The 27,781-nt window shown below is 37.4% G+C and overlaps 1 protein-coding gene across 1 annotated transcript; it reads right to left on the bottom strand.

Moving 5' to 3' along the window:
* Positions 1-881: 881 nt before the first annotated feature.
* On the bottom strand, positions 882-24,840 carry GPD1L (glycerol-3-phosphate dehydrogenase 1 like). The gene is made up of 8 exons (XM_075212384.1): positions 24,661-24,840; positions 20,225-20,402; positions 18,371-18,511; positions 16,737-16,875; positions 13,972-14,084; positions 6,680-6,913; positions 2,892-2,998; positions 882-1,798 (listed from the first exon to the last, which is right to left on the bottom strand). Exons 1-8 carry the CDS (start codon positions 24,708-24,710, stop codon positions 1,702-1,704), a joined length of 1,059 nt encoding a protein of 352 aa, XP_075068485.1. The 5' UTR covers positions 24,711-24,840; the 3' UTR covers positions 882-1,701.
* Positions 24,841-27,781: the final 2,941 nt, after the last annotated feature.

Genomic DNA, 27,781 nt, shown 5'->3' with positions numbered 1-27,781 from the left:
CAAGTTGCACTGATCACTGTAATGTAGGATTACAGCTTTAATGTATATAAAAGGTGTGAGCATTATCACAGGTATTTGTATACCACTTGCCAACCACTCAAGACTTCAAATGGCAGAGCAGTGTCTACTGAATCATGCACTGCCATAATATGAAAACAGATCTACATGTGCAGAATGAGACCTATGGCCAATGTCATTTTACACCATCCCCGCAAAATATCAAAATCAGAATTGACGACTGCTTGCTTTGCATCCATACTTGGAACAATGTCAAAGGAATTTGTCTGACAACAGCAAATTTTCCACTTTTAATGTGTGGTCAACCTTACCTGGAAGCTTAGAGCTGTCCTGCTATATTATCATGCCTGGCCGCTTCTGCCACCTACTTACTAAGTAAAGATCTATCCAATTGGTGTTCAGGTACAAAGGGGCACAAATAGTGTGGTGGGCACCCAGTTCATTCGCTAAATTTCCCTACAGTTCAGCTTGTGAGACTTTCCTCAGTTTGATGAATGAACCGCTTCGTTGGTAACGCAAAATGCTTGAATGATGTTATTTTACAAACAACCTACAACACTGCTCTGTTGTGTTTATCCTGCTATATGTATATACTATTGTATTTTCAATAAAAAAAAGCCACTTCTAGTCTTGAATTCATATCATTTCTATTAATATTTTTAACAGTAATTTTAAATATTAACAATGTTTCCTAAAAACCATTACAAATATTAAGATTATACTGCCAAAAGAGGAGTAAGGAGCTAACCAGGACCATCTTACTAAGCATTAATGCTGCATATTTTGAATAAAATTGTAAATTTAAAAAAGTAATAAAGTGGAATACATGCATATGAAAAATCAAAAAACATTTATACCACCTAAAGGTTTCATTCATATGTTTTAATAGTATGATAGCATTACAATCTTATACAGTGTTTGCATATATATCATTGGATGGCACGGTCATAGGATTCTCCCACAGCAAAGAAAATGTAGTAACAATATTGTACCAAACATAATGCCCTTATAAAATATGCATCGCTACTAAAATTAGGATATGGTAAATGCTTAAAAGATGCACACATTAAAAAGAAAAAAAATTATATATATGATTTCCCACATTGTTTGCCCTTGAAATATAAAGGATTTGCTAAATGCAACTGTAGTACAATAAAAAATATCCGATCATTAGGAATAAAATAACACAAAGCCAAATATAGATACAATAGCCCCTACAAATATTTTTATTGTGGTAGGGACAGAACATTTTTGGAAGAGAAACACCAGGCTTGGTTCCATATTATAGAGAGAGAAACCCCTTTCTATAGACAAGGTATAGTATACTCATTTTTGTTCCCAGAGAGATCACGGCTCAGTTTAGAGTATACAGAGCCACGCCATCACTGTTGGCTCCTCTCAGATACAGGAACTTTTAGTAGCAGGATAATATGTGCTCACAAATATTCAAACTATCTTTTTGTCATTAACATAACACTTTCCTTACAGATGTCCCAATTTCCATGATCTATGCAAAACATGGATTTGAATAACAAAATGTCAGTGCGATTATACTATGTCGCAAACTAGACTTTGGCAAGTGATATTGTCAGACTTCATACATTCATGGTTTTGTGCGTTAAGGGAGATTGGTCTAAAAAAAAATTGTAGCACACAACAAACAAGTTTCAAGTATAATTCTGTTTACATATGCTCTGGGTGACTTTGTAGGCAGGAAATAACTTCTTCCACAGGTTTTCCTTTATAACAGATTTGATAAACAGCATTGAAAAGTGGAAATCTGAAAGAAAAAAAAAAAAAAAAAAAAAAATATGACTTTTTGCTCCTATAAAAACACAAGTAAAAAAAAATATTTTTTTTTTTTTTCTTCGACCGTTGCCATCTGCATGCTGTACATAAAAACTGTGCAATGTTTAAAGTGAACGTTTCATTTTAAATGTTGAAGCGATATGTTTCCTGCGACTTCCATTCATTTAACTGGGTGTTTCAACCCTGCAAGGGAGACCTCACTAAAGTGAATCTAATAGTAATTGCTTTAATATCCAATATTCATTATTACTGCTAAAAATAAGGGGAAACTATTGGTGTAATTTCATCTATTAAAATAACACAAAAGGGGGATTCAATTACCTGCAATGTCCCTCAAAACATTGCGGACGCTGGATTTTTACAGAAATAGCTGATTTTTCCGTGCAACCCATAGAGGTGGAAGAAAAACTGAGCAGAGATTTTACCGTAGTAACGGTAAAAATGCGAAGCCACAATGTTCTGAGGAACATCGCGACTAATTGAATCCCCTGCCCCTCCAAAAACTGGGGAGAAGAGAAAGGAAAATAAATAAAGTAAAAATATGAAATCATGAACATTGCTCAAAACTTAGCTCAACCCCTTAAAAAAAAAAAGTACACGTATCTGGTATCTCCATACTCGGGAAAACTAGGCAATTATATTATGGGGTAATCTGGGATAGCATAATAACCATGAATTCAGGAAAATAAGTTTAAGATGCGGGGGTAGACCAATTTTGTTTTTATAATAAGAAAAGACAGCCATCACTAAATCACATAGCTGTGTCTTGTGTGCTGCTGCCCCCCTAGCTCCAGAACCTTAATATTTTCTTTGTTAAAGCAGATAAGGCAGACCGGAGAGGTCATCATCCGCATCATGTGACCACCCCTGCACAACGTAGAGGAGAAGGAAGGAGTGCAGGTACTCTACCACCTTCTGCTGTACGGCCCTTTTGAAAAAGGGAGGGACGAAAATGCAGCAGTCAAAGAACACAAGGTGGCTTATCAATGAGGTGCGGATTAACAATAAAATAATAACTAACATTTGCTGAATTACACTGGAAATGATAAATGATCGGCACTTACTTATCTACCAGTCCTTTCTGTTGCAGGATGCGGTACACTTCTGCAGAGGTCTGTGGTCCCTGAAGCTTCTGCCCATTAAGCATCTCCTGCTCTAGTTCTTCAATACTCTGCAGCACAATAACACATTTATTACACTGGCATAGGAGCTCAGGAAAAAAAAGTTAATCAAATTGATCGCTCTTGTAGTTACAAAAATAGTGATAGCAGATAGAAAAAAAAAAAAAAGTCTGCACTACACTTTAAATAGAAAGGCCATTTAATTTCATGAGGAAGCTTTATGTAAGGTGTGGTGTTCTAACCAAGGGATACACCTTTTTCTACCAGATTCACAGCTGGAAAGCTTCGATAAGACTCATAGAAAACAGAAATGTGTGATCACAAAGAAAATGCAGGTTTAGCATAAAGATTAAATGAATCTCTGCTGTACCACATGCAGAGAAATGCAAACTGATTATACATGGCATGCTGCGAGTTTACCAACAGGGAGTGTAGGGTGTGCAGGAGGACCGAGAGGCAAACAGAGAATCTTAAACTGCAGCTTTGAGTTTCTTTACTATATAAAATGTATAACACACACACACACACCTCCCAAGGAGTGGTCCTTTCTTGGAAATTTGAGACTACAGTTGTCAGATCTATAATCTGCTCAGTTTGCCTAATGGTGTCAAGTATATCTGGAAGCGCTTCATCTACAACTGAAAAGAATAGGCACAGACCAGTTCTGTATGCATGAACTATTCTCTATTTAATATCTCAAAGTTACAAGTTTTTATAGCATTCTGGATATATGGGAAGCCTACGTCATAAGCATACAATGCTCTATGGGATGCGCTGCGGATTAACTATCTCACGTATTCAAGTTTCTCACTTTCCTCCCCCTTCTCAGGCCAGATGTGCCAATTATTCTCATCTATGTCCCGTAAGCACACGGCCTTGAGGTGTAGCCAACATCTTGCAAAACTGAAAATGAATAACCTCTTTTAAGCAACTAAAATATCTATGCAAGTTACAAAAATGGCTGAACAAAGGCTTCATGAGGCCTTAACAAAAATCATATTTAAACAGTCATTTTAACCAACTAAATGCTCAGTACTAGGTACCTTGTCCCATTAACAGCTATCACACACGCAATGTCCTTAAGCATGACCAGAAAATAACTTGAGTTGACTCAGGAGTGAAAGAGATGGTCACAAATACATACGTGTAAATAGTATAAATTGTAATCCCCTTATTTCCATGTATTTCTAGACTGCATACTGTGCCTTGTATACTGACCTATATTTATTGTGCCACAGAATTTAAGACATACACAGCAGTTGAAGTGCGCTGTTATACTTACTAAATCAATTGTTACAAACAGATTGGCAGAAGCCATAGTGGCTGAGCTATTTGCATAGGCCTCTGTACATTTTGGTCTCCAGGATAATGTCTGGCGCCAGTTATAACAGATGCACCCGAAACGGATTTATGGGGAAATGTATATTTAGGAGCTTCTCAGCAGAGTGAAGAAAACCTGGAGGTCTCCTGTTTATTTCTTCCACATGCAATGCTCCAATTCTATCACTAAAGTAGTGAAATGAGCCTGTTCCTCGTGAGATATGCGAGAGGTGGATACCAGAGTGGATTGCTTTGTACCACTATATATATATATCTTTCTATTTTACTAAATAGTGTATAAAAAAAAAAAAAAAAATCATAAAAAAAAATTAGGGCTAAAATATATTTTCCCCTTGACATGTCACAGCATTGAAGTCAATTTAAAATATATATTCTGCCAAAATAGGAGCACAGTGGCACAATAGTTAGTAATGCTGACCCAACGTGCTGGGGCCAATGGATCAATTATGACCAGTGCTCTAGCCGCTTAGTGTTTGGGTCTTCTCACCGTCTGCGACCGGGCAAGGACTGAAGTGGAAAAATTATATTTTCTCTGCACAGATAGTAAGCTGATGTTTTCCCTCTTTCCATCAGAAGGGAATCTATTAATGGGCAAGTTGCTAACACGCCATTAAAAATCTCCAAAAATAATGTCACTGGTTTCACACAGTCAAGTTTGAGTGAAAAAACAGTGAGGAGTGAAAATCTATTCATTTCAATGGACATTGCATTTTAATTGGTTTAGAAAGCGCATATAAAAAAAAAAAAAGTTTAAATACTATTGTTGAACTACAAGTCATAAGCATACTTTACCTGCCTAGGCAGGTGTGAACAGTTCCACAGTACAATTTTAGCTTGTAAAAGCACCTTTTTAACATAAAAATCATTGTTTCATAGACTGGAGAGTTTGGGAATTCGTGACCAATTTTTATTTTTTTTTCTTCTCGCTTATGGCAGTTTCGGCTAATTTTATTTTCTGACGAAAAACGTCCATTGATAGTTCTCCCTTGAAACCTGGTCTCTGTCTTGTCTGGGGCCGCAGAGTACATTTTCTTTTGATTGCTCAGTGTGGTACTGAAAGCTGTTGCTGGTTTGGGACTACAGTTACGAAAACATTTACGACTTGTTCAGATTAGGTTTTGCTAGAAATTTCTGACTAGTTGTAGCCATGGGGCCGTTTGTCCACATAGGTTAAAAGTGCTGTGTTTTGTTGATTTTTATGTAAACTGTTTTTAAATCACTTGTGTGCCTCATTTCCTAGACACAATGGGGCCAGTAGTGATGCTTCTGAAATGTTATGAATCATAGGCTACCGATCCAGCATAACTGCTGCCTCAAGCCAGGCTACGAAGCCCTATTAGATGATACACAAGAGATGCAACTGTCTGTTGTACAAGTGTAAACATTGTAGCTGGAAATTTGGATTTCTGCTGTATGAAAATATATAAAGTGGTCTGTATGAGTGGTATGTTTCATTAGCTATTTTGTGTACAACCACCTGTTTTGGAGAGATTCTTAAGACAATTTGTCCCTAAATTGCAAAAGGCAAATTGTGGTAGCAAAGGAGTGGTTATAATCTTCAGGAGTTTGTAATCTATATTTTTTTTTTCTAATTTGCTGCTGAAAACTATACTGTGCATACCAGATGCGTAATGTTGAGCATCAAGACACAAATAAAAGTTCTGAATTCTACAGAATATCTACTTGCCAAAAATATGTGCATGATGAATGTTTGAATCTTTAAACACATGATGTAAGCCAAAAAAAAACAAAAAAAAAAAACAAAAAAAAAAAAAAAAAACACCACCACGACCTTCCTTACAATAAATATGTTATTATGAATTATTTGTATAGCACCAATCATACTACAAAGCACTGTACAGAGAATATGTAGTCAGTCATTCACATCAGTCACTGTCCATTGGATATTTGGTTAGTTCCACTCATCCCTCCAAATCATCAATGCGGCAATCAGATAAACAGTACCTGCCCCCAGCAGAGTCCTCCTGCCTACTTGGGGAAACTACAGCTTGAGACCATGTTTTTAAAGGGGACCTAGTCATAAAGAAAGTAAAAAGAAGCTAGATACAATCTCTAGTAGAGTGCATTTAAGCAAGTATCGGTGGAGGGCAGTTCAGTCTATCATACTAATTCTATGTTTAAAAATTAAAAAATTATTTTTTTAGCGGAGTTAGCCTTTACACATTTATTAAATATGTGTAATAAAGCCAGTAACAGACCAAGTTCTTATTTTTAAGCTACTTCAATATAGGCGTTCTCTATAATAATTTTCTATGAAGAATTGCCGGCTAACACATGACAAAGGTTAATTAGTTTTTCCATTTGCTTCTTATTTCTTTGGATGTTAAGCATACTCCATCTAAGTTTATATGAATCAATCAGGTTACTACCTTGCCCGTTTTCACAAACGCCTCAGCAACTTTTCTATTGCGTCCTCCGTAACAAGTGGTGATGAGATCAGCAACGCCGCAGCTCTCCAGGAACGTGGAGGTGGACACTTGGCCTTTACAGAAGATTTTGGCAAATGCGATCATCTCCATGAGTCCAAGACGGATAACTGCAGCTTTGGTATTATCGCCACACATGAGTCCATCACAAAACCCAGCTCCCACAGCCACAATATTCTGTGTGAAAAAAAAGGTAGAAATGGTAGAGATTGAAGACAAATTGTATTTCATACATGAGCATTTTCTAACCCTTGGCTTTAACCACTCCATATGATGTGCATTTGTGATCATTCAAAATATATACTCAGAACTGTGGAAAAGAAAATGTACAATCATGTCACAAAGAAGGATATACAATATATAACAAAGCAGCCCCTCAAAATAAAAGTAAAAATATATAGCAAGCAAAAGACCACTTGCTTGTTTTAAGCACTATTCATATTTTTGAATCAATCAAATAACCACCAAATAGAGCAAATGAGTAATTTCAGTATTTACTTGATCGCACTCAAGATTAAAAGTGTGCATCACAACCTTTCCATTGGAAAGAATGGATTTATGTGCACTCTCTTTTACAACTGGAAAAGCAATATCAAGTAAAGGATGTAGCTGAGACATGTGCACCACATCATACTGTATATGTAGAGTAACCTTTTAGTTTATAAACTAGTTTGGCATGCTTTGTGACAGGGCAGAACCCACCTATTGCACTTTTCTGATCAGTTTGTATGTATGCCTTTTTGCTACTAAAAAACAAACCCAAAACAAATTTATGGAGATGAAGGGTACATTGCAAAGGTAACGGATGGGAAACATTTTTAGGGCCATAAAACTATATTATTAACAAGCTCCCACAGATAACAAGGATACGCTGGGCAGGCAACCTTGATTAAATGCACAGTAAAAAGGCAAATAAAGCAGCTAAGTGTTTTCAGAGACCCACGGCAATACTTATTTAATACTGATCAGCTTGGCTTCTCAGTATACTACCTAAGCATCTTGTTTAATTATTACAGTTCTAGTAAAACTTGTCCTAATCAATGCAGTTTTAATCCCACAATATAAATAAATACTGAAATACCTTTATCTCCTACCTCTAAAAATCAAGTAATTAAGCTTTCAAAAGACTTTACAACAATCAAAAACCCTGTGCGCTTCTAGATTAAATTCAAACACTAATTGACTGTATGCCCCCCCCCCAAAGCAAATATGTTTCAGGAATCTCCAGTCCTTTGAAAGTGTTTGCAATAGTAATAATAAAAACTGTTTAAAGATAAGTAAGCAAGCAAAGTGGATGTCTCATCTCCTGCTTCCCATACTCTAAAACACAGGCTGCATTTAAATGAGGCAAAAGCAATTTTGAGTTCAGCACAGAGCTACAAGTCACAGAATAAATGCCCCTTTAAAGTAATGAGCGGCCACTGCAAGAGAGGACATTGCAATGGAAAAACACAAACAGATAAATAGAATATCAGGGGCATATTAGGTAATGGGCAATTTAATATTTTATAGGTAATAAAAGCTGTAGAGGTTTAATGATTGAAACGCAATGCAAGGTCTTAAAACAACATACGCTTTCGGTGTACGTTATGGGTTTGAACGTGGTGCAAAGTATCAAACACATAACAGAAGTCACATTGTTTGGTGCAAGAGCTCTATAGACTAGTTTTAACAGTCCACAAAAGGAACAGACATTTTACCAGGATTTATCCATCCATTCATTTTGGGGCATGCAAGCCACAATGCTAGGCCAATTTGGAAGACATAATAAAAACGGTATGATAAGGTTTCTATACAATCATCATCATCATCATCATCATTTATTTATATAGCGCCAACATATTCCGTAGCGCTTTACAATTGGGGACAAACGTAATAAACTAATAAACAAACTGGGTAAAACAGACAAAGAGGTGAGAAGGCCCTGCTCGCAAGCTTACAATCTATGGGACAATGGGAGATTGACACATGAGGTTAAGTATACATTTTGCATCTTGGCCCAGCCAGACTGCAAAGGTAGGGTGACTCATAAGCTAAATGATCCTGTCACACAACAATGTTGGTCCGGGGGTAGTTGTCTTGTGTGAAATTGTGTAACAGGCTAAAGGTAGTGAGGTTAAGATGGTGGTTGAGGAATATTATAAGCTTGTCTGAATAGGTAGGTTTTCAGAGAACGCTTGAAAGTTTGTAGAACAGAGGAGAGTCTTATTGTGCGAGGGAGAGAGTTCCATAGAGTGGGTGCAGCCCGAAAAAAGTCCTGTAACCGGGAATGGGAGGATGTAATGAGGGTGGATGAGAGACGCAGATCTTTTGCAGAACGGAGTTGCCGAGTTGGGAGATATTTTGACACAAGAGAGGAGATGTATGTTGGTGCAGCTTTGTTGATGGCCTTGTAGGTTAGTAAAAGTATTTTATATTGGATTCGGTAGAAGACAGGCAGCCAGTGTAGAGACATACAGAGTGATTCAACAGAGGAATAGCTATTTGCAAGGAAAATCAGTCTTGCCGAAGCATGCAAAATAGATTTTAGGGGTTTGAGTCTGTTTTTGGGAAGACCAGTAAGGAGGGAATTGCAATAGTCAATGCGGGAGATGATTAGTGCATGAATTAAGGTTTTAGCAGTGTCTTGTGTGAGATATGTGCGGATTCTGGAAATGTTCTTTAGATGTATGTAACATGATTTAGATATAGAGTCAATGTGGGGAACAAAGGATAGGCGTGAATCAAGGATTACACCTAGGCAGCGAGCTTGTGGGGTGGGATTTATGGTCATGTTATCAACAGAGATAGAAATGTCAGGTATGCTCTTGTTGGCGGGTGGGAATATTATTAACTCTGTTTTAGAAAGATTAAGTTTGAGTTGACGAGAGGACATCCAAGATGAAATGGCAGAAAGACAGTCAGTTACACGGGACAACACAGATGTCGAGATATCAGGAGAGGATAGATAGATTTGGGTATCATCCGCATAGAGATGATACTGAAAGCCAAAGGAACTTATTAGATTTCCAAGAGAAGCGGTATAGATAGAGAACAGCAGAGGACCTAGCACCGAGCCTTGTGGTACTCCAACTGATAGGGGAAGCGGAGCAGATGTGGCTCCAGAGAAATTAACAGTGAAAGAGCGATTAGAGAGGTAAGATGAGAACCAGGATAGAACTGTGTCTTGAAGACCTAGGGATTGCAGCGTTTGTATGAGAAGAGAGTGGTCAACGGTGTCAAATGCAGCCGAGAGATCAAGGAGAATTAGGAGAGAGTAATGGCGTTCAGTCTTAGCAGTGATCAGATCATTAACAACCTTGGTCAGCGCAGTCTCTGTGGAGTGTTGATAACGAAAGCCAGACTGAAGAGGATCCAACAGGTTGTTTGCGGAAAGAAAGCGTGTGAGGCGAGTGTAGGCAAGTCTCTCTAGAAGCTTGGAGGGGCAAGGGAGCTGAGAGATGGGACGGTAATTTGAGAGAGAGTTTGGGTCGGAGTTTTGTTTTTTTAGAATAGGAGTAATCACTGCATGCTTGTATAGTGATGGAAAGATGCCAGTAGAGAGTGAGAGATTACAGATTTGAGTTAGAGGTGAAATGAGCACAGAAGACAGGGATCTACCAATTTGCGAGGGAATAGGATCAAGAGGACAGGAGGTAGAGTAGGAAGATAAGAAGAGCGTAGAAATTTCCTCTTCATTTATGGGGTCAAATGAAGAGAGGGTATCAGAGGGTAGTGGGAAGGAAATGAGCTGATGGCTTGTTGAGGAGGAGGATACCATTTCTAGTCTGATCTTGTCAATCTTGTCCTTGAAGTAGGAAGCAAGATCCTGAGCACTGATAGTAGATGGAGGGTTCGGGGTGGGAGGATTGAGAAGATGATTAAATGTATTGAAAAGGCGTTTGGGGTTAGAAGCCTGAGCATAGATAAGAGATTGAAAGTATGTTTGTTTTGCAGTGTCCAGAGCATTTCGATAGGAGTGGTAGACAGAAGTATATGTGAAGTCATTAGAGCTTCGAGATTTACGCCAGTGACGTTCTGCTTTACGGGACAGTTTTTGAAGATTTCGTGTTGCTTTGGTGTGCCACGGTTGACATCGAAGTCGACGTGTAGTATGAAGTGTCGCTGGAGCCACTTGATCAAGGGCCGTTGCTAAGGTTAGGTGAAAATGAGGTACTGCCATCTCAGGGGATGAGAATGTAGAGATAGGGGAGAGAAGGTGTTGGAGAGAGGTGGAAAATTGTTGAAGATTAATAGAATTAAGATTTCTACGAGTATGAGGAGGCTTGGTAGAGTTAGACAGTAGAGAGGTTAGAGCAGTGGGGGTGAGAGTGTAGCTGATAAGGTGATGATCCGAGAGGGGGAAGGGTGTATTAATAAAATTAGAAACTGAGCATAGTCTAGAGAAAACAAGATCAAGGCAGTGGCCATCCTTATGAGTAGATGATTCAATCCACTGGGAGAGGTCAAGTGAGGATGTTAGAGAGAGTAGTTTGGAAGCAGCTTTGGAAGGTGGGTTATCAATGGGGATGTTGAAGTCACCCATGATGATGGTGGGGATGTCTGAAGATAAGAAGTGAGGGAGCCATGCAGAGAAATCCTCAATAAATTGTTGGTGTGCTCCAGGGGGACGATAGATCACCGCAACACGTAGGGAGAATGGATTAAAAATGCGAATAGCATGTACTTCAAAAGATGTGAACGTGAGTGATGGGACATTTGGTAGAACGGTGTATGTGCACTGTGGGGAGAGAAGTAGTCCAACCCCACCTCCTTGTCTGCCTTCAGGTCTGGAGGTGTGGGTGAGATGGAGGCCACCATGTGAAAGTGCTGCAGGTGAGGCAGTGTCTGATTGCATGAGCCATGTTTCTGTTATTGCCAGAAGGTTGAGGTTTTTTGAGAGGAAGAGATCATGAACGGAGGTAAGTTTGTTACAAACAGATCGTGCATTCCAAAGGGCACATTTAAAGGACTTGGGAAGAGAGGGTAGACAGGTGATGTGTTTGAGGTTTGCTATAGAACGGTAGTGTTCTGATGTATGTGTGTGTGAGGAGTGTGGGGGACCTGGATTAGGTGATATATCACCAGCTAATAGAAGCAGAGTGAGCGAAAGATAGGCAAGGGGATTGTAAGATGTGTGGCCTTTTATTTTCTGGCGACAGGTGGAGGCTGTACTTGTTAGAGATAATAAATAGGACAACAGTTCATGGGTGTTAAATAGAGGTGAGTGGAGTAATGCAGGTGCAATATGAACAAATTTGTGTGTTGGTGGAGGGGTGAAAGATGACACAGTCCTAAAGATCATGCCATGAAATGAGACTAAGAAAAGCAATTTGTGAAACATTGTGATAAAAGGGGTAAAAGCAAAAAGCAAGGGTATTTTAAGAATTACCTCTTAGCAGTATTCCATATAAATAGACAAGTAGTGCAGAAATAGGCTGTGGCAGATGTTGCTTATTACTGGGAGTAAAAGCAAGTCAAATGTAGTCCAATGTTTGTCCAACTGTGTTGTCTAACTGCATTTTCGTCCACTTTGTGAGAAAATCCCACTTAGTGCAGAAATCACACACGTCTAACCCCACATACGTCTCCCCATAGAATGAAGCTAAGATGTAGTCAGTCTAATTTAGGAATCCTTTTGGATTGTAGAATGATTGACTTGAAGTTATATGGAAATTGCCTATCATTTATTTATAAGGCGCAACAAAGTTCTGCAGCACAGAACAGTGGGTCAATAGAGCACTGACCAAACTGAAAAGGGCCAACGGGCTAAATAAAGAAACAAGCAAAGGCAAGATATAGAAAACATTCAGGAAGCATAAATGCAAGAGTAGCAAGATATTAAGCATAATACAAACACTGTCATAGGCAACACAGAACAAAATGTAATACAGAACATGCCAGAGGCATAATACAAGGAAGCACAGGTTTAAGCGGATAACAGCTCACAATCTAACCCTTTCCAGACTGATGAGGAGCAATTGCTTTTAGGAGATCATTGCAGATGTCCTCTCTAAACACAAACCGGAACGCTCCAAACAGAATTGCTAAAGGTTCTGCTTTTATACAGAAGTGGTAGCACTGCTTGATGATCAAATAATGAAGTGCACTTTATTAACAGCACCCAACTCAAATTAGCATATTTATGGACATGGAAAAAGGGCGTACATACTTTTTCACATATGGTTTGTGATGGATTATTTTAGTTGAATAAAGTTAAAATCTATTGTAAGTTATTTGTTAATTTAAATTAACGTTGCCCAAATGTTATGACTTGGGGAGGACCAGATGATGGCATATAGAAACACAGATGTGAAAATGGGTGTAATTTCTTTTTTACATAACTGTTTTCTTGGCTAGATACAATTACTGGCTTAAAAGCAAATAAACGGTAAGTTATGCTTTAATCAGTTGAAGACTGCAAGGCTATACCCATATATGCACAGGTCACATTGTGAAATGTTAATGTGATTTTTGCATTACAATGACAGTCACGATCAAGTAAAAAATGACCCAAGATGTAACCACCTGTTTAAACTTGGGCTGCTTCTTACTTCTGGACTCTTGATGTCTGACACATTTACACCACAACAAATGATTAACTAGTTCTTTATATGGCAGTTTTATACACAGTATTTAATACAGGAAATGTTTTCATCGTTTAATACCTCTTCATATTTCATGTTGTAGATTATACACGCAGAGCTAAAATTATAGTATGTGATTAACACCTGTACATACCTGCTACTCAAGGAATTTCCGGGAGGCTCAAGAATTTCAGGGAGTCCACCCGGATGAGCAGGCAATCTCCCTGATCCTTGAGGAAGGGTAGCTCCGCCCCCTACTATAAAATGCTGAAATTCATGGCATTGCATAGTGGGGACGGGGGCTTAAAGGCACAATTGCGTCATTAAGCCCCTCCCCCCTATTCAATGCCGTTAAGTTTGGCACCTTCTAGTAGGGTGTAGGGCTTTGCGGACAATGATTTCACCATGCCCCCTCCTACCCCGTCACAAGACCTGTCCTCAAGTCTCTCCCGGCGGACAGGTTACAAAAGTTAATCCATACATGCCAACTTACTACACTATACTTAGGGATGAAACCATGATTGGTACATTTTGTAATAGCTTACAAGTAAAATCCATTTTAATCCATTTAGGTTAGATCACTGGCATTTGTTAGGTGTTTTTAAATAGTTTATTTTTTAAATGTTTATAAAACCGAGAGGGCAAGTGAAAGTACTAAAATCCACCTACCTTTAAGGCCCCACATAGTTCCACGGTATCTGCATCCTCCACCACAGTTATACGGAAATTTGGAGTCTGCAAAAGTTCTTTAAACAAATGTCCGTGTTCAAGGACTTTGCTGCCTGATGAGAAAAATGGAAAAAAATAATAAAAAAAAACAAAAAAAAACACAATGTTCACATTTTTTAAAAACTTCTAAGTGAGCTCACAAACCCTTCTGGAGCATCTTTTTTTTTTTTTACCCCTTTTGTCAATGAGTTTACATGTATTTTTTGCAACTTCGCGTTACAACAGTAAAATGGTGGACTGCCTTATTTTCCCAGTCACAAAGAATCTGTTCCCCCACCCACCCATTTCCCTTAGTCCTGTAGTAGGGTACTAGAGATGCGCTCTAGGTTTCAATATTTTTGTAGGTAGAGTTCAAAAGTGTGTGAAACATTAGCAACACAGTGGGATCTGACTAATTTGTCTGCAATTTGAGCATTCGAGGTAATCAATTATAGAAGGAAAGAGCGCTGTCCCATCGTAACCGTGGTTTCGTGGTTTGAATAAGACAAAAAAAATAAGAATTGCACTTACAAAGTTATGGACAATATAGGCATATAGTGTTCTCCCACTACACGTTTCGGACAGGACTCCTTCAGATAATTCAGAGAACGATCCAATTTCTTGATGGTGTCCTGTCTGAAATACGCAGCAGGAGAACACCAAGGGTTAACCCGCTATATTGTCCATGACTTTGTAAGCGGTTCCTATTTTTGGGATATAATTTTGCCATTTTTCCCTTACCTATACAATACTGCATATTGAGCATTAACAATATTATTGAATGTAGTTGTATCAAGTGCTCTGGCAACTGTAAGTTAGCCACCATCTACAAACACCTACAGAACAATAGCACCCAGTCCTTTATTTTTATAATAAAAATAGTAGACTTTGCATGCATCAACATGCACTTTATTTTTACATTGAAGAAAGGTAACTTGGGCAGATTCTGCCTGGTGTTGGGGTCATGCAGAGTGCACAAGTGTCACAATCACAAACTCCATTTCCTTAATACTATAAAACAAGCTGCCTTTTTTGAGTTACAAAATTACCAATTTTATACTTATAAGAATATCTATATTTACCAAGAATAAAGCAAAAGTAACCACCATATAAATCTCAGGACACCCTTGAACATTATGTGGATTTGTTAACTCCTAATACTTTGTTACCTTGCACAACTATCGAGTGCATTCACTTACAGCAGCACTTCCAGAATGCCATTCATGCAGCCATCTTTTCCAGGGCTCTGTGCTTGTTATACAGTTCTAGATGAAAACTGTGACCAGTCTAAGGGGGCTGTGAGTGGAAGGACTAACAAGAAGCCCAATCAGCACGATAACACATGGACTGCAACTTCTGATCGGTCCTCCCACTCACACAACCTCCTCGGCAACCAAATAATACATATCTGAAAGGATGGAGACAAAAACGGATACTCAGTGAACATGTAGTAGGAAAAATAAGAGTCCGTGTTTTTAGATAAATCGCCTCCACAGAAAATGTTTCAATGACCATCGTAATATACATATTAATAAACCTAAGTACATTTTACGAGTGTCATGTTATTACCTGATCTCCAAAGCATGAAATTGGATAGCTAGAACATTATGTCACATTTTGAGACTTTAGAAAGGGATATAATGAAATTATGCATGGCCAAGATCAGACCTTGTGTCTGATGGTATCGAATATATTTTTTGATTAGGTATAAGTAGTTTTTTATGCCATCTGCTGGATGATGTAGTTTAAAGCTTTACATAGTCTTTTTTTTTTTTTTTTTTAAATCATTAAAAGAAAGAAATACAGTAAAGCTGCATAATAAGAACATTTGGTGTGACGCACATGTCCTCAACTAGGAGATTTTGCATGGAAATGTGGTGGTTGTTCTATGGCTTGCTCAGTTGAGCTATATGAATCATTCATTAGAGTGTAAATTTAAGTGTAAAAAGAAATTAAACAGAAAATAAATTTCCAAAGTTGTACAGGATGGTGAACAGTGACTTACCATATAAAGTCCTTGGGAAGTTGCACGTTAGAATTGCCATATAAAAACAGCCCACAACAGGAAGTTTTACTTATTTAAAATTCAGGGAGAGAGGGAGATCACCTAACTGCATCATGACAGGACAGTAATTAAAGGTGAACTGGTCTCAAAGTGCATAATACTTTTTAAAAAGGAACATGTCTGAATTTATACAGATATGTGAATTGATTAAAATTATCACACAGGAGATTGCGCTGGCTGGAACAGTCTTTCTGTAGACACGGACGGATCAACCACACAAGTCTATCCTGACTGCAGAGATCAGCAGAAGATACCATTCCGCAAATGGGACGATGTTGCAAAACGTCATGCCCACTGACATGCATTTGTAGTAGTTTTATCTTTTTATTGCGACAACTAAAAATACATGTTACTAATAACAGTATCTTATTTCAGCTACTATAACAGATGTGAATAAGGAGAAGTGTGGGGTTCTAAATCAATGCACTTAAGTCACTCAACCATCCCAAAGGCTACTGGCGGGTCGTCATCATCACATTCACATAGCTCATGCCATGTGGCATTACGAAATTATATTTGTGTCTTAACTGCATTTTTTTTTTTTAGCAAACACTTGCCGTTTTTGCTGTGCACTTTGTATAAAAGACAGACATAAAGCGAAAAAAATATAATATACCATCCTGCAAATAGATCAATTTACGATTCTCTGTATGTACATTACCTATTGTTGTCTCACAGAACTTTTCTGCTGCCACTTCATTTGCAATGTTAGCTCCCATCAACACACTAATATCAATTCCCATTTGCTCACGGATAATGTCAGATATCAACTTCAGACCCTCTGGGCCTTCATCTATACCCTGGAAACAAATGCACGTCAATAACGTGTAGATAAGACGGGCATTTAGAGATACTGATGAGCAGCTTTAGCTAGGCTAGTTACATAAAGGCACAGCAGCTCACCGCCATGGAAGCTTACATGCTGCAGAAAGGGTCTACAGTGTATACCAGCACTTGTGTCAAAGTAAATTGCACATTATGTACAGGCAGCATGGAAGCACCTGGTTACCAGGGATATAACATGCAAGTGCTTAAAGCGCCTTCATGTCACAAGCCTTAAATACTGAATAGCAAAACAATTAGGAGGGAAACACAATAAAACTATTTATACAACTAAAATGATATCAATGTTTAAAGAAACAAATTGCAAAGCTGGATTAATGCTGAAGTGTATTTAATTATTTTTTTTAAAAAGTCCATGTAAGAGGCATTATGTTCCAATAATGTGTTCCAAATGAGATGCTTTACCAGATAACAGAAAAGTTCATGTCAACTACTTCATAAAAATTTAATACTACTATTTTTACACACAGCTTTTTTTGAGCATAAATTACACCCAAACTGCAATCAACTCAGTATCAGGCCCTATATGTCAGATTTGGCAATGCCAATATATGCTCTTGAAATTTTAAAGAGAGCACAATACTGTGTTAGTGTTATTGGTCAGTCTATACCATCCCAGCACACAGGGAAGAAGCGCTTATTTGAATGTTTTCCCTCTGTGTTGCGGTGGACATGGGAAAATACTTTTAGATGTGTAAAGATTGAAATCAGTCATCAGAAAGTGAGATCATGGGTCATTTTGCACAAGCAGCTCAGACTGCCCTAAAAAAAACAAAAAAAAAAAACAAAAAAAAAAACAAAAAAAAAAAAACCCACATCTACCCCCAGTAGAACTTATGCTATGGTGCTACAAATTTAGACTTCATTAACTGTTCTAGGTCATGAAAGTTTCATTCAGCCCGTATCACAGATCTAGGAGCCACCTAAAGGTGACTTTTTAATTTTACAGATTTAACAGCCACCACTGTTACCTACCATAACATCCTGAATCTATTTTTCTGTCCATTACTGCACCAATCGCCTTAGATTTCAAACTCTATGGGACAGATCTGTGCATATTATTTAATAATTCCAAGCAAATACTTAATTACATGATACAACAATTGAACCACTACATAAATCTCTAGCTCAATTCAACTGTGCAAGTAAATCACATGTATACACATACCGATATGGAAACAAAGCAAAAAAGTGGTCTAGAAATATAGGGATCAATTCAATTGTCCATGGAGTGGTCGTATGGGCACTCTGTGCGACTTATCATTGCGGATTTCTCCTTGCACCCCATAGAAGTGTGCAGGAAAATCTGATGTTACTGTAGCGCAGTACCCTAAAATGTGCGCAGCCATGATGTTCCGCAGCACACCGTGCACAATACCCCCCCCCCCTCCCTCATAAAGGGAGCTGATCAAATGTTCCCTCCTTAAATCTGGGGGTAAAACAAAATGTCACCTTTATAAGCGTTATTCCTAGAGCTTTCTTGTGGACATTCCCAGAGATTTCCCGGCAGACTTTATGAATGAACTGGTGTGGGATAACAAAGACGAGGAGATCAGCACCTTGCACTGCATCAGTGAGATTTGGGATGGCAACCTAGAGAAAATGGAATCAAATTAACATCCAACAAATAACTGTACAATGTGGGTAAACGTCTGATCAGTTCTCTGCTAAAAAGTAGGAGATTTTATTTGAATCTTGAATTCATCTAAATGGACTAAGCTTTAATACACATACATTGATATGCAGAATGGATGTCTATGTATAAAGAACCAGATACCACACTAGTTCTTAGAAAGTTTGTGTTCCGTTTGCTGGTACCTTTGCGCAGGAATTATTTAAACATGTCACAAAACGAATGTCCCTCTATTAGTAATAAAATTGCTTATTATGTAATAAACCAGTTAATCCCACATGGGCTATACATAGACAGTACAGCTGGTAGAGACAACAACTCATTTGAGAGAGAAATTACAAAGAGCAGCAATATTCTCCCCAGAATGTGTTGCCAGCCTGGTGACATTAATACCCCTTTCATACTACAGCCTCGACCTGGGTTTTTTGCTGGGGCGAGGCTGCAGTATAAATGACTCCAAGGGGTAAATGTATCATAGTGCGGGTTGTACAAGTCGCCGGAAATCGACGAGATGACAGCTTAAATTTAAAGCGGCGCTAACTTGTAAAGAGAAGTTTAGCGGCCCCTTCATCTGCATAATGTAATCCAGGCGTAGGGTCCGCTATTGCCGCCTTAAATGCATAATTTTATCCCTGGCCAATAGAAATGACGTAATTTCTTCATGCAACCTGCAATGAAGAAATACTAAGGTAAAAGAACTTTTTTATTCTTTTTTTTTTTTTTTGCCAGACCCGGGTCTGCATGGGTTCAGTGTGAACCCGGTCAAACCGGGATTTTGCCTATCTGGGAGCCTGTCCCCCGGCAATATCCTGGTTCACATACCTGGGATATTGCCAGGGTAGCCGTATGAAAGCAGTATAAGAATCAGCAGGGTGGGGGTAGATGTAATACTTTGCAATAATATTGAAAAATGTTGGCTCACATCTGCCAGGACTGGTCGTCAGTGGTCTAACACACACTGCTGGCTGTAGCGATCACACAGTACTTGTTATAAACAGGAGAAACAAAGATTTATTCTATTATAGTACTGTTGGGCTCCAAGAGCCGGGCAGCAAGTAAAAACAGCTGGATGGAGCACCCGGGAAATAGGTGCTGGTGAGAACACTGTGCAGCATATAGCTTGCACTCTCAAGGGAACCTTGTGAGAGAAGTATACTTTGGAGTTGGCCTTGTCAGCAATAACTTTAGAGCAGGGACATAACATTTCACAATAAAACACACTGCAAGCTAAGAAATACGCAAACATGTATGATGAAATGCAGAACACTTAAGAATGAATGCCAGGAATCTCAAGCAGCACTGCACAAGGGGGTCAGGCATGTATGTAGAGCTGCACCATGTGATGTGAGCAGTGGGTAAATGTAAGAATGCCAAGCAAGGACATGCCTTCATAAAGGTGTACAGTAACAATTATTTATGTACCACAGATGCTAATGACAAGTTTATCTATTCAGCATATTTGTTAAATGTGAAGACACAAACAATGAGGCCCTAGTACAAAACCAACCTATATGGTTAGTAATGACGTTTGTAACCACTTGACAAACTACAACTACCACGATTCCCCACTTGTTGACATCTGATGAGAATTATGGGAGTTGTCAGGTACAAGGACTGCAGTTTGCAAATCATCAGTTTTAACTGTAAAAAGAAGATTAAGATAAAATTCTCACCACGTTATCAGGTAGCTTATAGCCAGGGAGATATTTAACATTTTCATGTTCGGTGTTGATGATGTCCGTGAGCTTCCTCCCATTAATATTTTCTTCAAACACCCACATGTTGACAGTAGGTGCAAATTTCTGCAGACTTTTCACATTGTTGCCTATAATTTTTGCAACAGCGGAGCCCCTAAAATACATGCGAGAAAACAGGAACAACTGAAGAAATTAAAACGCACAATGCTTGTTCAAATGTAAACAGGTTAATATATAGCAAAGACCACCCAACATTAATTGCTATGGAAACAGCCTCCAACCTGTATTTCAATAGAAGAATTGCACAGATAGGTATTTAATCTAAAAAAAACAAAAAACAGATTCATTCTGCACACACACACACACACACACAAAAACACATGGAATAAGCATTTTTATAATAAGCATTAGAAACTGATCTATATAGTACCAGCATATTCTGCAACACTGTACAATCGGGGGGGGGGGGTTGATAGATATGCTATAAAATTAACAGTAGCAAACAAAACAAAATGTGATGTTCCTATAGCTCACACAGTAAATCAGATGAGAGAAATGAAACATAAGGTAGAAGTGTGCTAGAAGGGGTCGTTCACTTTGACGGTCCAGCAACCAGGGTCCACTTATTGTAAAGGGGTTGTTGGGTCTATTTTTTTTTTTTATTTATTTATTTTTAAATAGAAGGATTTGTACAAAGGTGGAGAAACTAACTTACACAGAGATTCGTTTAGTACCGACATGCTGCATGAACCAGTCATCCAGCTAGTTTGTTTGTAAGCACATAAATTAAAGTGTTGATAAACAGATATCAGTGGAGGAAATAACCCAGTCAGGGAGGAGCAGTGTGACTACCATAGATGTAGAGTAAGTTGTGGAGAACAGGAGTAGGTGATGGAGGATGGGGTTACCTACTGAACAGAGGAATATAATACCAGGCTGCTTAAAAGATTTGACAGCAGCAACCCTAATCAGGTTCAGTAATGCAGTAAAGCACTACACTATGTATTCCCTACCCTGTATGAAATTTTATTATAAGACTACATAGCTATTTACAGTACAAATACTGCTAAGTATCAAGAGCATTGGTATTTTTAAATATCTCATTCTGTCATTAAACACTCAAGACATAAAATTCTGATTTATTCCATATGCAAGTATAATTATAGAAGAGCTAACAAGCAGTCAATCATAGTTTCAAATGTCCTATCTCAAGGATTTATCTTTTATGAGTAGGTTCATACGGCCTTCTACACACTGCCTTACAGAGATACAAAAATCTTCACTTGCAGATATAAAGCCTCAGGGATAAATTCTTACATTGGGAGAGGCTCAAAGGATAAATAATTTTTCATTCTGGATTGGCAATGACACCCAATATTACATCAATTTAAAATGGAGATATTTTAGAGTTGGCCCAGAAGATACTTAGTCCTTGCCGGCAGACCTCAGTGATGGGGCTGGAGGGGGTCTGTACCACCTATAGACCCACCAGACAAGGCTGCCTTGAAACTGGGATGGCAACAGTAATGTAGCAGGGACAGAGATAAGATTATTATGTGACTGGAATTACAGAACAGTTAAGATATACATGCTCTGTCATGTTTTTTTGAAAACTAAGATCTTTACAATCGTTGATTTATTTTAGCTGAATCGTGTGGCTTCTTTAGCCGGTACATATTTAGTATTGGTTGGAGACAGCCACAATGCTTGTCTGTATAAAACATTTTTAAGTGCAACATCATTTATTCATTTTCCATTTAGAAAAAAAAAACAAAAAAAAACTGAACGCTTGATCTACGGGAAGTGTAACTTTTCGTTGCACACACCTAGTTAATTTATAAAATACATGCAAGGCTGATTTCCACATCTAAACACTGGTGTATAGAGTAATGGTAAGTACACACAACAGAAAGTGTTCTCCCGAAGTGAAGTCCCGATCAGCGTGCCGATTCATGTGTACACACTATACACGTTTTACCTTCAGATCTGTGCTCTTCATCTGTCAACCATCTGCTGAAAAGGTCGTGACTCTAAACTCTAAGGAGCTCTGCTTACACTGCCAGTCGTTAGGGATACACACTTCAGAATTTGACTGACATTGTTCTATCATTTATAGAGATTTTTAGTCCGAATAGAAAATCAAATTAAACGATACAATGTGCTTTGGTATGCTAAAACATGTTCATGGGAATGTACACACTAATGCAATATTGGAGCCAACAGTCTTTTATTGTGCGATTGGCATGATAAGGCTGGATACACACTATATAAAATCTCTCAGTGCGATATCCTTAACGATTTTCACCAATGATCATCGGTCATAACCATCAGCTGAAAAGATTGCGACTCTGCACACTCCATAGAGATCTATGGACACTGTCGGTCACTAATGCATACACACTGCAAAATCGGAACTACATTGCTCCATAATTGAACAAGAATTTTAGTCCGGTTTAAAAATCAATTGTGTAGAAAGTCAAATGCTTAACTAAAATTGATTATATCATTTAAATTAGTACTGGAATACAAATCTAAGTGCTTCATACAAAAGGCTTTTTTTCCATCCTCAACCTTGTATTCAAGACTGAAGATTATTTAAGGAGCTTTATTTCTATAGTACCTACATATTATGTAGCGCTTCACAGAGAAGATAATATATTTACCAAGATTACATTAATTGAGGTAACTGCACATGTAATTAACTGTTATTCACTACAATTGTAACCAGATACTTGTTTTACAATAATAACAGTATGCATTCAAACAATGCAGGTAGCATTTGCAATCAACAGAAGTTGTCTCTAGGCATTTACCTTTAAAACAAGTGGTTAAAATGTCTCAATTATTTATGGATTTGTTTGACCTAAAATGTAATCCGATCCCCAGCCAAGTCCTACTGATAATGTTTAAATTATAGGTGTTTAAGCAAATAAAACACCAAATTTCTTTATTGACACAATATTTATTATCCTTGTTGGGAAAATGTGATCACTGAACTGCACTCACCAGATATTTACTAATAAAACACTCGCTATATCTTATATTTAGTGTGTACTTAGAATTTGTTTTTTTATAAGATATACTGTATATTTTATTTCACCATGATGCAGTGAAACCACAGCTGATGTTATTTGTTTCCAAAACCACAAGGCAACAAAACAATGATTCACTACAGATTGGAGGGGAGTATTCACTTTTGCATGCTTCTTGAACAAAGCAATAAGGAATATCCCCCTTTTTAAAGTTCTGAATTGAGCAAGATAAGCCTCACACAAATGAACACCAACAGTGACACATTCAGGTTTTAAGAGGTTACTGCACCAAATCTTAAAACAGAGTAAGACTACATTCACACAAACACAATTTAAATATTCCCTCCATTCAATTTTTTGATAGATGAACTGGTGAGAGACTGAAATGTGTGTTTTCTTTTTTTTTTTTAATAAATTTATTTTAATTATCTGCAAAAATAACAATGGCTACATAGAATGTGTCCCATGTCTCCAATACATCACACGACACCAGTAGGGACGCGTTTCAATAATGAGGGATGGAAAGCACATAAATTTTACATGTGGGCAGGGGTTTGAGGTTTTTTTGTGTTTTTGAAAGTCTTTAAATTTGAATTGTTCAATGATATAAAAGTAATTAAGTATAGTATTTCCTTAATGAGATCACACAATTATTGCTAACTACAACTTATTCTGTAGAAAATATTTTATGTTTTATAAGCTCAAGTGCTGACATTTTACTCTTAATAAACTGAAATCAGATAGCTCAGACAAATAAAAAGCATATGGAAAATTTATTTGCTTTAATAAAACATGTTGTGAATGTTTTCTTTTAAGGAACATTACAATAGGCCTGTATTGATCAAATTAACTTAATATAATTAAAAGAGTGTCCATGCAATTATACTGCAATTTCATAAGTTATTTGGTGCACAGTTAATAGTAAAGTACCTTAATGAAAACATATGTGCACTTTAGGAAGACTTTTAAACCCATTTCCCAAGTATGTTTCAGAATACAATTTATTGCACTGGTAGAATGTTGGACACAGGGGAAATAGATTGTGCCCTAGCTCAGTGGTGAGAATAAGCCTCCACATGACACTTGCAAATCCTCTTACATAATACAATAATCGTGTACGTTGTAAATATGAGTTACATGAAATCTGCAAAGTAATATTCTGTGATGGGGATCGCAAACTACTAGTTAAGACGTTTGCATATGACATGGTAACACAGATAACCTATAACTACTTCAGAAAAACAAACGACTTATTTTCAGACCTATGATCTTCTGAAGCTAAGACACACAGTATAAGGTGTTGGTCTTCATGTGCACATGAATTGCATTGATTCTTATTAGTTTAGCTACATGACCTGCCTGACACCGCCCTGCTCTCACCAGTTTCCTGAGCCCACGATGCACACTTTGAGGGGACCTGTCAGAGCCATGGGTGCTTGTAGTATAGGTGATTGTAGTGTGGCTGCAATGGAAGCCAAACACGTTTCCTGCCCCCTGCTTGTTCTTATAACCGTCTCCCGTGCTTGCTGTGCTGACCAACTAGAGAGAAGCAACTTCCACACCAGCCTTTATGTCACTGCTCAGCGACCTGGGAGCAGACGCGCAGCATTGTGGGTAATGTAGTCTTTGCCGCCCACCTTTTCTCCATTGCATTAAAAATTATGTTTGCTTATAATTGCATTCACTGCATGCAGTCTCTAAATGCTGACGACTATCATTAGTAAAACACAACACAGCATTCAATAGTAAATATAATTTATTAACAAAACAAAATAAGCAGCACAGCCTATAACCAACCATACAGTTTATTACTGTGCACATTTTTTGGAACAGGTGGAGTCGGTAGCAGAATACTTTTTAAATAATAAAAATAAAATATATTTGTATTTTAATCTTTCTCTTACTTTACATGATGCAAGTTTATCAGTCATGTTAACCCAGAAAAAGCACAGACTTGCCAGTTTCAAACTATTTTTATAGTGTGTCTGTTGTTGAAACAAAACATGATGAGCGGTAACAAAGGGCTAATTTTGGGCAGAACAAGTATGCAACACTCACCGCAGAAGCTTTACATTAGATCCCTGTATATAGCATAGTGCACTGTGCAAAGATACAGTTGGCACACCCTGTAAAGCAGGGTGCACTGTACAGTGAACAAATATATAACCTGTGACGATGTGTGAAAAGAGACATGCTTATTGCTGCATAAAAATAAACAATTGGCAGTTTCTCTGGTTAATATGATAAATTTAGTGTCTTGTCTGAAAAGTTATTTTGCATGTGTTGTATGTCAAATAAGTTAATATTGTGCATTCAAAAAGAAGGGTCAAAACTGGAAATATTGACTCTTTGCATAAACTTAATATAATTGTCAATAAAAGCCTTTGACACTTATGAAATGCTTGTAATTTTACTTCAGTATACCATAGCAACATCTGACAAAAAAGGTCTAAAAGCACTTGAGCAGCAATCTTAGTGAAAACCAGTATGTGTCATTCTCAAAACTTTTGGCCATGACTGTATATATGGACAAGTTACAGTCTTTTACTGTAAATAGTAAAACAAGTTTACAAGCATTTCACAGTTTCAACCTTTTGTACAGTTAGTCTATCTACTCAATTTTTCTTTACTTCTCATTCAAATGCAAATAGTGTTGATTTGCACTTTTATCCAAATTCTAAATGATTCAGGGTACAGAAGTGATTGTTATCATGTATCCTAAATGCCTCTTCCTCTGAGTCATACATGAAAAGGATTGTGCGACTTCGGAGCAAAATATTTAGCTGGCACATAAAAAGTTAAGAGCTTGTAAGTCTTCATTAAAAATACTTATTTATTTTTAAAAGTATTTTGAAAAATTGCACTATGACAGGTATACCTCTCACAAAGCAATATGACTTCATATATTCAATTTCTCTGGAAAGCTATCGCTTCGATAAATACCTAGTTATAATGAGTGCAGTTCGGTCACATAGCTTAATGTTTAACTAATATATAATAGGGTGTGTCCTTCCTCTTCATTACCAGGTCAACTTTCAGGATTAGGTTGCGTTCATTTCATCAGGGATTTCTTTTTTTTCAGTTTAACAATCTAATTTTACCTTGCTTTCTTGGTAAACATTGGGCTTTCTTTTAGTAGCATATAGTATAAGTAGTAGTATAAGTCTGTTATACTGTATAATGAAAAACAGCCAAAATTAGAAGGACTTTAGATAAAAAGACCAAAAGTGTGTAGAGCGCACAAGCAAATTTCCGAATTGATAAACTTGTTATCAGATGATTATCCTCTAAATTTAAAATCTTTTTTAGTATTTTATTAAAATTATAGATGAAACTAATGTTAAAAGACCAGACTAGCAAAATCTTAAAATGTGTAATGTGTTAATGAAAAATAAAATTGAGAATTGTACGAGTATTAATCTTTAACTTAGATATATAGTATTATTAATATTATTGTTATTATTATTATTATTATTATTAATAACATCTTTAAGTTTACTCATTGATGCATATAATAAGGTGAAGAGGTGATCTTAATCCTAAATATAATTTGTATTATTATTCAGAATTGTAGGGTTTACTTTATAGTATTTAGTAAGTGCCTTTTGTAACAGTAGTATCCAGTTCAATCTATATAGTACATCAAACATTATTGGTAAGAGTGAATTTTGAAGATATTCTTAAATTGTTATATCATTTTTATTGACATTGTTACACTTAAACGATCACAAAAGGTAGCCTACTACTACTTCATTCTCTCCCGTCCAGGAACAATCAGCCCACATCCCCAGCAGGTATATTTAATTTTTAATCATCCCAGTCTAGGTGAGGGTGAATCATAAATCTCTGAGGTTAATGTAGATAATATGGGCCTGATTTATTAATGAACTTAGGAAAGAAGTTAAGTTTTCTTACTAAAGTTTTCTGGACAAAATCATGTTGAAATGCAAGGGGTGCAAATTAGTTTATTATTTTGCACATACGTTAAATACTGGCTGTTTTTTTATGTAGCACACAAATACTTGATAGCTTATTTGTACACTGCAATTTTGTGTGCTACATGAAAAAACAGCTAGTATTTAACTTATGTGCAAAATAATAAATTAATTTATACCCCTTGCATTGCAACATGGTTTTGTCCAGAAAACTTAAGTAAGAAAACTTACTCAAGTTCCTTAATGAATAAGGCCCTATAATGCTAAGCTATCCCTTGCGGCACCAATGCTGCATTCTGGAACTAATTCTAATTTGTTAGGATAGTATTTATGTTCCACCTTTATAATCTTTAATTATAAACTGTAAGGATAGATATACTCACTGTACATGCCAATGCACATTTCACTGATGAGTGCTTTTTCAAGGCCTTGATATGTAAAGGAGATTCTTTAAGTGCATATAGCAGTCTATAGGGACAGCGAAACGGTCTTATTTATCAAGCTCCAAAATGTTTAGCTCAGGATGGTGTAATCTTTTCAGATCTCTGCCCTGTCATGCTGCACGC

The sequence above is a fragment of the Mixophyes fleayi genome, chromosome 5 (genome assembly GCF_038048845.1).
Source record: "Mixophyes fleayi isolate aMixFle1 chromosome 5, aMixFle1.hap1, whole genome shotgun sequence".
NCBI classification, from domain to species: Eukaryota; Metazoa; Chordata; class Amphibia; order Anura; family Limnodynastidae; genus Mixophyes; species Mixophyes fleayi.
The sequence above is the reverse complement of the archived record's forward strand: the minus strand, read 5'-3'. Positions and strand labels throughout refer to the sequence as shown.